This window comes from Pyrgilauda ruficollis, unplaced genomic scaffold, assembly GCF_017590135.1.
Source record: "Pyrgilauda ruficollis isolate IOZ18807 unplaced genomic scaffold, ASM1759013v1 scaffold75, whole genome shotgun sequence".
Lineage (NCBI taxonomy): Eukaryota > Metazoa > Chordata > Aves > Passeriformes > Passeridae > Pyrgilauda > Pyrgilauda ruficollis.
The window spans coordinates 1,619,166-1,635,345 of NW_024529377.1; the positions used below are offsets into that span (position 1 = coordinate 1,619,166).

The 16,180-nt window shown below is 40.2% G+C and overlaps 2 protein-coding genes across 2 annotated transcripts in view; one reads left to right on the top strand and one right to left on the bottom strand.

Annotated features, from left to right (window-relative positions):
* Positions 1-5,191, top strand: part of LOC121363723 (atrial natriuretic peptide receptor 2-like) — a 51,582-nt gene extending 46,391 nt beyond the window's left edge. Inside the window, exons 21-24 of the mRNA XM_041486325.1 lie at positions 1,227-1,379; positions 2,014-2,112; positions 4,396-4,487; positions 5,042-5,191. Of these exons, the coding sequence (XP_041342259.1) occupies positions 1,227-1,379; positions 2,014-2,112; positions 4,396-4,487; positions 5,042-5,191 (494 nt within the window). The remainder of the gene's footprint in view (positions 1-1,226; positions 1,380-2,013; positions 2,113-4,395; positions 4,488-5,041) is intronic.
* Positions 5,192-15,057: 9,866 nt separating this feature from the next.
* Positions 15,058-15,780, bottom strand: TMEM215 (transmembrane protein 215). The gene has a single exon (XM_041486353.1). It carries the CDS (start codon positions 15,778-15,780, stop codon positions 15,058-15,060), a length of 723 nt encoding a protein of 240 aa, XP_041342287.1.
* Positions 15,781-16,180: the final 400 nt, after the last annotated feature.

Below are 16,180 nucleotides of genomic sequence, written 5' to 3' on the forward strand. Positions count from 1 at the left end.
TCTGCTTGTGAGGCAATTTAGTAGCATCAGCAGACTTATTAACCCTTCCAGTTCTGTGTCCAAGCCATTTATGAAGATGAAGAGCACAGGGCTGAGCATGGAGCCCTGTGGAACCCCCAGTGACAGGTGACCAGTCTGGTGTCACCCCACTCACTGCAACCCTTTGTGCCTGACCCCTGAGCCAGTTGCTCACCCATAATTTGTTTGTCCAGCTGCGTGCCAGACGGTTTGTCCAGAAGGATCCTGGTAGAAGCCGTATAAAAAGCTTTACTGAAATCCAAAAAGATAGCATCAACTCCCTTCCCTTGATCACCTGGGTGGGTTATCCTGTCATAAAAGAAAATCAGATGTGACAGCCAGGGCTTTCTGCTCATGAAGCCATGCTGGCTGTGACCAATGACTATGTTGTCCTTCAGGTATTTTTCATTACCTCCCAGAAAAATTTTCTCCAAAATTCTGCTGGGCACTGAAATGAAAGGGACAGACCTGTAGTTTGCAGGGTTGTCCCTCTTGCCATTCTTGAAATTCTTGAAAGAATTGGCAGAAGAAATTCTTCTGCCATTCTTGAAGCTTTGCCAGCTTCCTGTAGACTGGGACCTTTCCAGATCTCCATGACCATTCAAAAAGCGCTTTCAGAAATCTTGCAATGATTTCACCAGTTCTTTGAGTACCATGGGATGAATCTCATCATGTGCCATAGATTTACAGGGCTCAAACTGGAGCAGCAAATCCCACATAAGTTCAGGGTTTAGTGGGAGTTTATCATTCTCACAGTCATGGTTGTACAGCTCAGCACTCTAGCACCCCAAGATCCCATCATCAGTTTTTAAAGCATAGTGCAGGAAGCATAGAAGAAAGCCTAGTTGGAGTCCTTGCCTTTTTTTATAATATCTGCCCAATGTCAGAAGGCACTGAACAGCCACATTTGCACTGCCTGTCCCACTTTAACCATTCTCACTGGAGGGGAGGATGAAGTAAGAAATGATTGGAGGGAATAAATTAAGAAGGAAATATAACATTTTTCCTACCTAAGGTAATTCCACACATGAGCCATTACCCTAGCATTCATTTGTTTCTGGTTTTCTTTGCTCATCAGGCACAACTGTGCCTTGGGATATGAAGGAATAGGGCTTCTTCCTTTTTATTTTTTTTTTAATTGTAGGCAGCATACTTTGTAAATCTATGTGTAATGCTAAAGATTAACACAGTTGCATTGTTGTGTTAAGATATGGTGGTGTCAGGAGTACCCAAGGAGAACGGGATTCTTCATGCTGGTGAGATCGCAAGCATGGCTTTAGACCTTCTGGATGTCTGCAGGACTTTTAAGATCCCACACAAGCCTAACACCCTTCTAAAGATAAGAGCAGGAATACATTCAGGTATGTTGAGAAAGCTGCAAAAGAGTCTTCCTCTGGCCTTACAAATGTGCCTGTAGTGGCCATTTCCTCTCCATTAAAAATAAAATTAATTTTTTGATACCCAGTGGAACACAACATAGAGGTCATCCCAAAAGAATAATTTATTGGATACATGGGATATTGGTACCTCAGTTTTGAATACCACATTGGAAACATCCCATAGCCCCCATGTCTTTGTTGATGTGAGTTAGAACTGCCATTATGTGTCTGTTACTTGTCCTTATCAGCTGTTCTCTTCTCAAAACAGTGAGTTGTTTCTTGACAATCTGATCTACCCTTCACTCTCAGACTCCCAGCTCCCTGATTTAATCTGATGTATGATTGCAATTCCTTCTTGATAGACTGCCAGAGCTGGACACGTCCTGTGCAGCCCAGCATCTGCCAACTAATCAGTGTACATTGTCTTACCAAGAAATTTTATCTTCTATGTTTAAATCACTTGTAAGACAGATTTGTAACCCATGTAAAAACAATACCGACATTCAGTCTTTATCTGGTTAACAGATTTAAGATAGTGTAGGAAGCAACCACAAGGCTGTATGACTGATTATGTGATTTATAAACACAAAGTATCTTGCTTTCCATTTCTTAACAGGGGCAGTTGTAGCTGGAGTTGTTGGAACCAAAATGCCACGGTACTGTTTATTTGGAGATACTGTGAACACAGCTTCCAGGATGGAATCTACCAGTGAAGGTAATAAGGAACAAACTGCAGATGGCATTTTAATCATCCCTGTATTAGTTCTTAAAAAAAATGTTAGGCTGAGTTTTGAGTCCTGACCTATTCAAATGATTCTGAATCCTGGAAAGAGGTTCTTGGTTTCTGAGTCCAGTCTGCCTGGGGACAAATTATTTGAGTGATACTCTCTACAACTGTTTTTGTAATCAGATCCCCTTATTTCTCAAGTCTCAGGAAAGGATTTTTGTGGTTTTGAAGTTCTCTACATTAAAAAAGAGTTGGAATAAAACGAAATGAGAGGTAAGTGGTTATGTTCACTGTTTCTATTTGTTCCTGGCACCCAGCTGGATTTAGGGTAAGAGTATTTCATTACTCCTGTTTTGCTGCTGATAACTTTCTCTAATGGAGGACACAAGAGTAGCATATCATGGGAGCTGTGTCTGTGTTCAACCAGTATAGAAGATTATGTATGTGCCCTCTAGAAAAGAGTTTAAACAGTAATTTTGTGGAGGTATTCTCACTGCTTTTTCCTAAGAGATAACAGAGCTCCTAGTTTACTTAGAAAACTTCGTCTTTAGCCAATATGAATATTTGAAACTCAGATTCTGAAATATTTTAGCTGATTGAGTGGTTCAATGTCACAGAACCTTGATTTCTTGTTTCTTTACATTCACGAAATGAAGCTGAGTAGTTTTATGGCTCACATTGTAATGCATTGTATATGAACTAGGCACATACAAGGTTCTTCAAGTTTAATTTAATGGTAAAAACTGATACTTTCAACATCTATCATGATCCACTAAAAACAAGGCAGAAAGGCAGAGGAATGGTCCTAAATGATGGATTTGAAAGTTTTGGAAGGATTTGAGAATCACTAGCATCCATTGCTTCTCATCATTTTTATTTTTCCAAAGCAAATGCTAACATGGATGGCATACATGTAACTTCATTTTCCTTCTGTCAGACTCCCAGATAACTCCTTTCATGTTCCTTGTGTCATCTTATCTGAATGCCTTTAAAACTAATACTTTCAAAATCTGCTTCCATCATTCATAGGTTATCTTTTGTTCTGTATGCCAGGCTCTTTCTCAGATGGTGCATCAGCACTATAGACATAGAAATAAAGACAGAGCATTTATCTTTCAAGCATTTATTTTCTTTTCCTCTTTTTCTGGCCACATACACCTTAAATTATATTACCAAATTTTAACCCTAAGATGATTGCTTTAAAATAGATTAATTACTAGCAATGCGCACTAAAAATGCTATCACCTGGAATTTGAGTGCTAGTGTCCTGTTATCAAGCAAGATGACAAGTTGAAATATAATGTACCTTCAAAGAATTGTTCTGAGATATGTATCTGAAACATAGATCTCCTGATCTACAGGCAGTGTTCTGAGACTCTAAAAAACATTTAAACAAATAAAAGTGGACATTATAGAACTGTCATTTTCTAATATAACAAAAATCAGTTAGACAAACTTAGCCAGTCCTACTATCACCTAGGATTTTTTTTTTTTTAAAAAAAAAAGCATAATGATTGGCTATGTGTCACAGAATGTTACAGGTGAAAAAAAACCTTTTTAATTTTTTTTTTTTTTAATTTTGGCAAAAATTTGGTTTCTAGCAAAAGTAGAAATTCTTCTATCTGTCCTTCTTGGTCCTTCCTCCATCATTTGCAAAAGGCAAGACAAGTGAGGTTTACATGGTTTACATGAAGATAAAATTTCAACTAAGGAAAATCACAATGTTAAAAAATTGTGGAGTTATGTTCATATCATCTCTTCCAACTGTCTTAAATTACAGGTTTGGAGTCAGAGCAACGGTGGCTGTTTCTTTAGTGTTTAGACTAACTGTTCTTTAGTTAGTTTCTTTAGTCTTTAGACTTTGCTGAAAACTAAATGTCCTTTGAAAGCACTGGCTCTTTATTGACCAGGAGGTAGAACTGTGTATCGTTTTCTTTACCAGATGAAGAGGATGTTCATCAGTAGCACAGATAGTCAACTGTGAAGAGTACAAAAATATTATTAGATGCAGAATGTGAAGAGTAGTGTTTGTTGACAGCCCCATGTTTCTCCTGAGATGCTCTCACAAACAGACCAGGATACTGGAGCTTGTGCGCAAACATTTTGAATAACAAATAACAAGGAATGGAATGAAAGACTTGGGAAAAAAAAAAAAAAAACCCCAAGAGAGAGTTCCTTAATGAGTCTTGAAATTTTTGACACACTTTGGGAGATGGATCTGTCTTAGATGTACAAATTGTTTGCTAATATGATATTTATCTTTCTTTCCAGCTCTTAAAATACAGTGTAGTTCAAGTGCATACCAGCTGTTGGAGCAGATTGGAGAGTATGTGTTAGTATGCCGTGGGAATTTACAAGTCAAGGTGTGTATGCAACATTTATACTCAGCTTTTCAGAGAGGAGAGTGTGAAAGTACTCTGGAGTCCTTGAATTTTAACCCATGCAGTCCCCTATATTTTCTAGTCCTCTGTATCTCACAGTACTTTGGTTAGACTAATTCCCATACCTGAAGAGTGCATGTTCACATTTTAAGCCAAGATCAATTTTGTGGACTTGTTCATGGGACAAGTCAGAGACAAAGGACTTAGTCAAGATTGGAAGTCCTGCATGGCACATTCACTGTCATGACTGCTTGAAATCAAAAAAGGTCCTTCACAGACATCACAAATCATCATGTGAGTTCCACAAGAGAATTAACATATATGTGGACCCAGTTTTGGATGGGACTTCAAAGATATTTTTTTTAATTGATACTACTGCTATTATCTTTTAAGGAAAGGTTTTATGCCTCAATTTTCCTCTATGTAAAGTGGTTGACAGGCACATATTTCTCCTTTTGGGACTTGTTTTGAGTTGTAGTAAGAAAATTGTTTCATAAATGACAGTTTATAACCCCATGACTAATATTCTTTCTTAGGGGAAAGGAGACATGGTCACATACTGGCTTGAAGGTAAGAAAGCTTCTGTCACCCAGAAGACAGTCACCAGCACTTCTGTGACTCCTCAAGATGCCAACAGAGTTTCATATAGTCTGATACCAGGTGTCCTTCCTAGTGATCCTCTCTGAAGTCCTGCTTCCTAGTCACTCATTAACTCCTGTATCTCTTTTGCTGTTAGGTCATCCTGCTGAATTAGAAAATTAGAAAAGACATAATACACCCCTTTGGCCTTGTGAATATATTAGCTCAGGCCTTATTCACAGGTGTTTCTCCCAGCAGTGGCACTGAAAATACAAAAAAAAGCAAAAACCCATCTTAAGGAATAATACATAGAAACGGCCCACCAGCTACCAGAGCAGAAGGTAGCTCCCAGTGTTACTTCTTGATGTGGTTTTGATAGCAAATGCTCAGCCAGCAGCCACCATGACCTCAAAATCAGACATTCCAGCCTGTGAGGTGCTCCCACAGGAAGGGAGACAGTATAGTGCTGCTGTTTAGTCGTATCATAAACCCTGTGGGCATGGTTGGTTTTGTGCTGTGAAAGGGAAAAATGAAGTATTGTGTGAGGAAGTGAGATCCTTCAAAAGAGAAGGATGAAAAAAAGAGCTGAGAAATTATAGTGGATACAAATTGAAACAAGTATTTGTATTCCTACTTCCATTTAATCTCCACTGTTTGGGGCATAGAAAGAAGAATTAAGAAAAAAGTCTGGTGTGTTTCCATACAGCCAATTCCTAGTCACACCTGCCATCTTGTTGCAGAAAATCTTGGTAGAGAAATGCAAGATGTTGTGTGCTGTTGCTGAACAGGCTAAAGTTCACTACAAATGCTCTTGTCTTTGGCTGCTCTGGGATTTCTCTGAAAAATAGCTCTTAACGTTAGCTGATGTTTTTGCTTTGATTAAAGTGGTGGTGAACCTACTGTTGCTGGATAGCTGTCTGTCAGTGAAATCAGTCAGCCCTCTGAGTCACTGTGTAATTTAGGACACAGTTTAGGAAAGGTCATTCCTGAGCCAGCATTTCCTGTAAAGAGAGAAGCATCACTACAAGTGGAGTAATTTCTAGATGAGCATGATTCTGTGAGCATTGCTGGTGTTGGCTTTCTTTAAAGATTTACCTTTCAGGGCTAATCTATTTTGAAAAGTTTAGCCCGTTCCTGTTCAGCTGGTTAACAAACAATCCAACAGAGTAAGTGAAACTAAGAGACAAAGGATATCAAGAGTAAAAGCATTTCCACCGTAATGTGAACTAGACTGGATAAAGCTAATTGGGAGGAGATGAAAAGGAAGGACTTTGAGTGGCATAGCACCAATTAATCCTGCTTATTCTGCTCCCTCCAGTCTGTCCCTGATCCTAGGTACAAGTACAAAAACATGCATGTAGTTGCAATATTTCTGGTTTAAATTTATGGAGTTTAAGCAAGCAGCTAACTACTTGTTCATGTTTCTATGTAGCTAGCGTAGCTACATTGCTGCATAGCAGAGCTACAACTTTTAATTCCAAGTACGTGCTATGTGATTGTGATAGCAGTGTCACACTACAGTCTTTCTTCAGCTTCTGTGAGAAGTAAATGCAGCGGTAATGATAGATTTTCAGGGGTGCCTAACACAGGTAGAAAGTTAAATACTTCCAAATTTTGGGAGGTTTTTTTGAACTATACAGAAAAGATGTATATCTTTCTGAGTGAAAGTAAGTCCCAGAAGACTGTGCATCTCAGTGAGGGACACAGACACAGCTGACTTTGGCAAATGAGGTCCCAACATAAAGTCCAGCCAAATTTTTTTTAAATCAAAATTTTTAATTATTTTCACATTTTTTCTAAGCTTAAAAATTCCCTTCTCTTTTTAAAAATTTCATATTAGAAGGTATAGTACAATTACTGGTTTTGTAATCTTAGCAGAACAAACCTTTCAGTTATCAGTAGCCCAGAGATATCCTCTAATACAACCATTTCCTTTATCCAAGTGCTTTCTAGAAATTGTGAAACTGTCTGCTTTATTACAGTGCTTTACGATGTATTAAATATTCTACATTATTATCTTAATGAGTTTGCATTTGTTTACATTTTTATTAAAAAGGTGCATATCCTTATCAAATGTGGATGTGAAAGTGTATGCTTTGTCCACAGTATTTCAGTTTTAACTCTTCTGCTTTATTTTAATGTTTTCTATAGAATTAAAAGATTTTTTAAAAGTGTCTTATGAGTTTAAAGTCTTCTAAATAGAAATGAGTGATGAGTGACCAACGGCAAACTTGCTGGATTGACAGCTTGAACCACTGATGAGTCTTTGGGTAGTGTTCAAGTTCTGCTGAAGACAGCAAAGACTCTTGCTGACTTCAGGAGTCTTAGAGCCTGGTGGTTTTCTATAAAGGAGGTACAGCCTGAAGAGTGCCTGGGTCACCCTACCTCAGTTTTATTGTTACTTCCTGATCCGCTCCTTCAACAGAGCATCTCCAGAGTGAGGATTATTTTCTACAGACTGTTGAAGCTGTCTGATGACTGTGATGATATGACTGACTGTGGAAGATAGAAGTACAGTAGTGAACATTAGAGACACAAACAGAAGTGCCTTCAGTCAACTGGCAAGAATTTTAAGATTAATCTCAGGCATTTTGACAAATGTAGTCAATGACAACAGCCATATTTCAGATGCAGGAAAGCATTTACCAGTTGTAAAACTGAAGTATGATAACCAGCACAGTGCTCATCTCATCTGTGAGATGCTTTAAATCCACAGAGATTCACATCCCAGATTTGGAACTAGTCAGCTAATCTAGCAAGCATTCTTTTCTAAAATGGCACTATATACTAGAAATATGTGATGTGTTCTTCCTTTTCTTGATGTTTTTATCCATGCCAGAAAATGGGAAAGCAATTGCAATAATAGACTGAAGAAGTGAAGGTGATATGTACTTTATAGATCAATTCACAGAGTGGGCATTCATTTTCTGCTGTCATGCAAGATAATATAGAGGATACTAAGACTCTATTCACAACGTGGTGATTTTATTGGAAAGATTGTGCATTCTGATTATTGTTTATTACAGCTCCATCTACCTGGCAGTGAGAATGCAGGCAGGAACATTAAAAAAAAATCACACAACACAAAAACTGACTTATGAAAGTCTTTTATTAGATTGATAAACCTTCACTATATTGTTTCAACTTTAATATTAATGAACAGACTGAATAATCACAATATTTAAAAAAATCACAAGTAAAGCCAAAAATTCATTAATGTATTTCCAAGTGTAAAACTTCCTAGATTTTATTCAAACCATGGGCATTGGAAAAGACTGCTTTTTGCCACCAGAAGTTATTCTTTATCCCCTAGATTAGGTAGCAAACATATTTTACTTAGCTTGTTATTGGTGTGGGGGAGGGGGGGGAATCCCAATTCTAAGGTTCTTTTTTATTTTTGCAAACGGAACAGTTATCTGCTTCCTTGTACAGCTAATTAGTCAAATTAATAAATTAATTTGTTTAAATAAAAGGGAAGTGAAATCAGGTGTCCTTTGCAAACAATGCAGGGGCATAAAATGAGTGTTGAGCCTGACTGTGCAGTCAAAGATGCAGTGTCTCTTTAAGATCAATGTCTGATCAGTATGAGATTTCCCCAGCTTGCAGAACATCTCTTCCACCTGCTCAGACCCCCAAAAATTACTAATAGCCCTTCCATCTGAATTGACCTCAAAAGCAGAAATCTTTGGTTTTTTTAAGAGTGTCTTTCTGGGGCTGTCCTTTCAAACCTGTAAAAAGACAAGGCTATGCAAGATTATTCTGCTTGTACTCCAGCTGAGCACCGTCTGCTTTTCAGATAATGAGCACTTTGTCCTCCTAATTCCTCTCCCAATTCTTCCCCACTACAGTATAAAACATTGCATTGTATAATTTTATACATTCTAAATTGGAATCCAAAGATAAAATATTTTGCAATAAAATGTTCTCTCCAAATAAAATATGGGAAAATTGCCTTTCCTCCTAATGTAAATTTGGTTTTAAATTTAAATGCACTTTCAGATATAGAGATATAACCTCCAGAGTCTGAAACGTGATAGAGTGGGTGTTTAAAGTTTCTTTGTGTGGGAACCCTAGTGACTGAAACCTTCCAAAGAACACCCATGAGTCTACATGATGCTAATTAATGTCCCACAGCATAGTAACCACAGTCCTCTGGTTCACACAGGGAAACAACCCATCCCACCGTCTTATTTGTACACCATCTTCCCACTGCACTATGTCTTAAACACATATGCAATTCTTTTTGGAACTAAATTGAAAGGACTGGATTCAACAGTTTTCATAGAGCACTAAGTTTGACCTGGAAGCTCCACATGAAATGTTTAGTGTTAGACTTTGGCGAAATTTGCCTTGGATTTCAACAGCAAAAAAATAAATACTTCTTACCAAGAGTGCCAAATATGAAGCTAATATAGGAGCATTCTTATGTTCATGACTGTGCACAATTGCTGATTATTACTGCATTTCATACTAAAATAGAGTAGTGTGAAAATAAGTGTTTTGATGAGATCTAAAATCGGATCCCCACTACATGGTAATTTTTTTCCTGTAGTTCTTGTATCATGCCTTCAGGCAGGAAAACATTCTCTGGCCCTTCTGGAGGAGCCATTTGGATAAGCTACCAATGATACAATACACACATGGAACAATGCACTAAACATACTGGTTTTGTGATCAGAATTCAACACAGTTAACATGACAAAGTAATGAAAGTGTGTGATGCCTTTTTGGTCTCTTTTGCTTTTATGAAGACCTCTTCTGTTCTACTCTCACTAGAACATGAACAAACCCAGATTTTCAAAGTGTTTAACCCTTTTTTCACTCCCTGAGGAGTGAAAAGGACACTTTAGGTTGAAAAAAAAAATGCTAGAAATGTATCTTTCAAAACTGACTAAAGGTTCAGGGTGTTTACCAATGGTTTGGGGAAATGCTGAATGCAAATCACTGGAAAAATTCAGACTTCAATTTCCAGGTATTCACAGGGGCCATACTGAAACACAGACAAGGAATATCTGTTGGATGAACTCTGTTGGAAGAACTGTGCGTTCTTAGAAAGCCACAACAGAGTTGTTCTTAGAAGTTTTTTCTCCTAAAGAACTGAAGGAATTTTAAATGGCAGCAATAGACTTGAGCAGAAAATCTGGGTAAAGTGTTGGAAAAACACCTCGGAGAAGATCTCAAATTACTATGTTGCTATGACTGTGCATTCTGTTACCTGCCCTTGCAGGCAAATGTTTAGCATATATACACACACCCATCCAGGGTGCAGCTTGTAAGTAAAACCATTAAGCATAAACACTTCCATGTATCTGACACAAGGTTAATCCATGCAACTGCTCTGAACACAAAACACACAAAGATTTAAAAACTAATGAAAGCTGATTCTTCATGTCTGCTAAAGACAATAGAGCGTCTGGAATTCTAGCACCGATAGGATTGCTAAATTAAAGGTAATGCTTACCTATGAAAGTTTGCCAGGGTGCATGAAAAGTGACTTCTCAATCCACTCTCTCTGTGGTTTACAGACAGAAAAGGGCCCATGCCACCAGAGAAGTAACAAACCCACTGACAGTTCTCCCTGTAAGGATTGTATGTTCAGACTGGCTGCAGAGTGGAAACGGGCTCAGCATGAGCTGCTTTGCAGCTGATACCCCATGCCATGTGTCAATACTACCTCTAGCCTATATATTAAGACACTCTTCTACAAGTTTTAATACAATTTATATTAGAAGCATCTACAGAAACCTTTCAGGACTCAAAAGTTTCCTATGCCATGACTTTACTGGCAACATGCTGAGAGTCAAGGTCTTATGTGCTGATTGTGCTCTGCAAGTAAATAGGCTAGTCCCCACTCATACATGAAAATCAGGTTGTCAGTGCTTTGTGGCCTGACAGTAACCCACCTCTGACCCATGGCAAAATCCAAAGCTTTTGCTGCAAGAGCTGACAATATAACTGAATGTCTCAACATAACAGCTTAGATTGGGTGGATGATGTAGTGTCAAATTCTACACCCTGGCTGAACACAGGAGCTCACGCCGTGAAGTTTGGTATGTAGCAGCAGATATGGTGAGAGCGGTTCACAGTAGCTGTTACTCCACTAAATTACAACATAATAAATAGTTACAGGACTGCAGAGGATTTGGATCAGAGCGGGAGGAACTGCCTCTGCAAGAGGATGACATTGCTACAGAATGCAGCTCAAGAATACAACACAGTGCAGAGCGACACACTCTGAGCACACTCACCTCTTACTTTTTCCGCTCCTGGCCAAAAGGACCCGCTCTTGTTTTGCGCTCAGGAGGACAAAGTGCATACTGATTGAAATTTCAAATTGTCTTGTAAAGACTCTGCAGCGATCAGCTTGTATGACTGTAACAATGCTACTTATAACAGAAATTTAAACAAAGCAACACAAAATTGCCTTTTGTTGATCTGCATATCATATTGTCTCTTAAAAGAAGATAAACTACACTGTAGCACTATGATAAATGCTATTCCAAAAATAAAGTTTATATATCTTAGGAAACTTCTCTAAATGTCCAAATTACTGTTTTCCATGAAATGCTTTATACACCCTGCCACTTTAGGACTAAGCAATATGTGGTTCACAAGACATTTATCCCCCAAGATATTTATCCCCCAAACTGAGCTCCCCTACAAGTTCATGCATTGTTTGGAAGAGAGCATTGAGGCAAGAAGTGGGACTCTGACCCAAAGGTTTTTTAATGTAGCAAGAACAGAAAGAAGCTCTCATCTCTGGTCACAGCTTGGAATCACACCCCAAGCTGTGGTATCCTGAAACCAAATTCAGACTAGAAGCTGCCTCTGAAAAGTAAAGTGATTATTTCTGCTTTTTCTAAGATCACAAGTTCTAGTGTCCACATGAGCTGAATGAAAATCAAGTCCCAGGTGCTCTCTTATCTGCATAAAAAATTTGAAAATGCTGTCATAATGTCAGTGTTCAAATATGCATTAGATTTCTACTGGCAAAACTACAAATGGTCACTTTATTATAAAAATACCTCAAACCAACAAAACCATGAAACCACCCAAAACAACAAAACCAAACAAAACCCAAACCTTAATACCTAACCCCCCCAACAAACAAAAAGTCTAAATCCCTATCATTTTCAAATTTTAAAATTCATATTTTTGATGGCCAAATTCATCAATTTCCATTCCATCCTCTATTAAACTAGCAGGAAACAAAAAGGAAAAAATAAAAAAGATTTCAGAGGCAGTACTAATTTATTTCTCTAATTTCAAATTCTTACACTTTCAATAAACAAATCTAGAGGATTATGGTATATTAGCCTAAAAATATTACTTAAAGTTGTATTTTGAATGAATGGAGGGATGACATTGCCTGTAAATATCAGATTTTAAACATGTTTTTTATACTTTCTATATTGTGAGAAGTTTTCACTCCCATTAAACTTTGCTTGAATATAAGCATTCTCTCATTTTTACACTAAAAATGGAATAAAGCACATGACTCAGATCTGCATGTCTGTATATCAAGCTATATATTTACTATTCCATTTGTCACTAGAGTTTGCTGTCTTGTCTTGAAAAAGCCCACATAACTTTTGACAGAGAACATCTAATCTGGACAAAATGGAGAAACTTGACTTCTTCCTATATATATATTTGCAGAACTGTACAAATCTAGGTTCCCAGCGGGCTGGTGCCTTGCTCTCTTCTGCAAGGCAAGCGATTACTCAGAACCCTGTCAAAGGCAGCTGGCAGGACCCAGTAGCCTGTTTTCTCATGGTGGGTCTGGTCCCCAGGGATGCTGAGCACCCCTGGGCACACAATGAGAACCCCCACCTGCTCTGCTTAGAAGCAGAAAACAAAAGACCCTGTTTGTCATCACGTTCATCAGCAGAATTTTAGCTGTTGGCTTCACAGGTCATGAAAGAAGACTTCCTGGTGCCAGCAAAGACTTGCTCTGCACATTGCAGAATCAGGTCCTGCAGTGACTAAGCCTAAGCAGGAGGCAAGCTGCTGACATCAACTGAGTGCTTTTATGTGGAAGTCGAACGTGTCAGGGAGAGGGTCTGTTTTTGTGGAATTCCTTTTCTCATTGGATAAAACCTGGGCTGCACAGACTGCAGGTGTTCATTTATTACCACAGTACTGTTGCTGCATGCCTGAGCAGCACAGCTGCCTGTAACCACCTATTCAGAGTTTTTGCCTGACTTCAACTAGCTAGTGTTTTTTGAATTTATCCTAGTAGTATCCAGATGTCCCACGAAAGCCTGGCCAAAGGGTCCACATCTTATTTGGTCTGAAAGACACCAAGCTAGCCAGAAAATTGTTTCCTTCTTCTGGAAACATGTTCAGACCGGTTGTCTGTTACGATTTGACACAAGTTTCTCAACAAACAAACAAATACACACGTAAGTATATGTATAAAATTTACATTCACTTTCCAAACAATTCCATAGGCATGGAAAGCCTCATTTGAGTGCAAAATTCCTTTTAATTTTCTACACAACATCTCAGGTTGCTACAAATGAAAGGCTGTTCTTATTTCCTACTCTGGTAATTCAATACATTTCTCTGGTACAACCTATGGTTGACAAAAACCATCTAAGTAGGAGCAGCTATTAAGACTTTCATCACACAGGAACTTTTTGGCATTCTGGGAGGTTGGTTATAGGAACTGGGGCTTTGTGAGATGTTAGCAAATTACTCTATGGTTCAGCAACCGTTACCCTAAGACCTGAACACCTAGAGTAGCTGCTTAGTATGCACACTGTGTTACCCCACATCTCTGTTCCCTACACCACAGAGGTCAGGTAAGATGTTTATGCACAGCACGGAACATGCAACTTAGTGTTGCACAGAACAGCCAGGGTTTGTATTTCAGTATGTAAACTGCAGGCTCTGAATTTGAATGGTTAATCTTCATTACCCACTTCACATTTTCTTGCTATGTATCCATAAGCTGTGAAAAAACCATCTGTCAGTCAGGTCCTCTGTTCCCTTCTCCCAGCAAAGCATGGCTTTGAGACCCCTGAGTGGACTGTCACCATGCATTCCCCATACAGAAATATCTGGCATTTTAGAAAAGGCACAAGAAAATGGCATTTTCAGAAGAGTCAGATCCCACTCAGAACATAACTCACAGAAGTCTATTCCTGAAGATTTTTGAGGTACTGAAATATATTTTAAAGACCTGAGTTCACTGACATCTGCTCCTAGTCTCTGCAAGACCTGTGTCATATTCATGTTGCATTCTCCTTATCAAGTATGCCTCTAAAATCCAAAAGTATTAGAAACATTCCAGTGAACTCTAGACCAGTGGAAAATTAAACACATCTATGTTCATGCTATTGATGATGGGTTAGTCTTTGAAAACTCTCCTGAGCCTATATGGTTCCTAGGAGTCTTTCAGAAGAGCCCATGGGGTCAGGACATCTATTCCTTGACACAAAGGAAAATAAAATCCAGCAAGGACAAAGGGAGGCAAATGATTTCTACACTCCCTGACATCAGGCAGCTATTGGAGTTCATGCTGACATCTCTCAGTCCCTCCCAAAATGAAGTGACAGTATTTCAAAAACTTATTCAGCCATGGAGCACCACATTTCCTACAGACAGCTCCAGAGTTTCATTCAGCTCTTGATCTCAGCTGACAGCCACTGCTGCCCTTCTGCCAGTGTGCCTACAGGCTTGGGTACCACAGGCAACAGGAAAACAAAAGGGAGGGAAAGGGAGAAAATAAAATTAAAATTAAATTTTTTGTTTTCCAAAAATGAAAAATTGAATTCTTTAACCTTTAAACATGCTTGTTTACTTACAGAAAGCGTACTTCAGGCACAAAAGGTTTGAGTATCAGTCACATACCACTTTAAATTGAAATAGTATCAGGATTGTCCCATGCAGTCAGCTATATTATCCCCTATCAAGAAGTTGAAGTTTCAGTTTTTGTATACATACATATATATAAAGTATGCATCTTTCACACAATGGTCTCCTGGTCTGAATTGACTCCAGTGGGGTTTATGTAACAACAGTAGCTGTCATAAGGGCTGTTATCCTTGTAAGAGCAGACAATGATACTATCTTTAGGAGCCACAAAAATGTTGTCTTCAATGTCAGGGCAAGGAATGCTGTCCCTGCTGGGAGAAGAGCTCTTCTTCTCCAAGGCACTGTATGTGGAGCCATCTCCCACGAACACATTCTCTGGCATCTCTGGGTAACAGCTCTCCAGGTATTTCAGCATCTCCTCCTGCTCCACCTTTTTGGTGAGGCTCTTGCACTCTGCCGTGTCAGCGATCGTGGTGCTGGTGGTGCAGATGAACACGGTGTCCTCTCTCCTCAGCCCTCTCCTGTCCTTGCGGTAAGCTTTCCTGGCCAGCTCGTCACAACTTCCCTTGCCAGACTCCAGGTCCGAGGGGGTCCTTAGCAGCTCCATGACATCCCGGTCCCTGATTTCCTTACAGCACGGACGCATGTTCTCGGGACATTTGGTGCAGCCGTCGGTCTTTCTGGTGAGGGCGATGGCGGCAATGCCCGGCAGGCAGATGGCCGGCCCGATGGCCAGCAGCGGGATGTCTCCCAGGGTCTCTCCCTTGATGCCAGACACGGTGAACATGAAGCCGAACACCAGAAAAACGCTGACCAGAGCCACCACAAGCCCCGTCCGGGGGTTGATGTCGTCGGGTCTCAGGGTCCGCGCCATCCAGCTGGTGCGCACGGGGACACTTCCCTCCGCCGCAGCGCCCCTCGGGGCAGGGGACAGACGCTCCCCGGCAAGCCTCCGAAGTTTCCCGGGCAGCGAGGCACGGAGCACCCCGACAGCCGGCGTCGCTCGGCTTTCCCTCGGCGGAGCCGCAGACGGAGGGCGGGCCGGGGCCGGGAGCTGTCCTGCCTCCTGCCTCCTCCCTCGCTCCCTCCCTCCCTCGCTCGTTCCCTCGCTCCCCGGAGCCGGTCGGAGCGGCTCCGCCGCCTGCAGCCCCGCCGCGCCCTCCCACGCTGCCGGCGGGCGCAGGGGGCTCGAGCCCTGCCGAAGGCCGGGCGTGGAGAGACCGGGCGGCTTCCAGCAGCAGCGGCCGGGGAGACAGCTGCCGCGAGGGTTCACC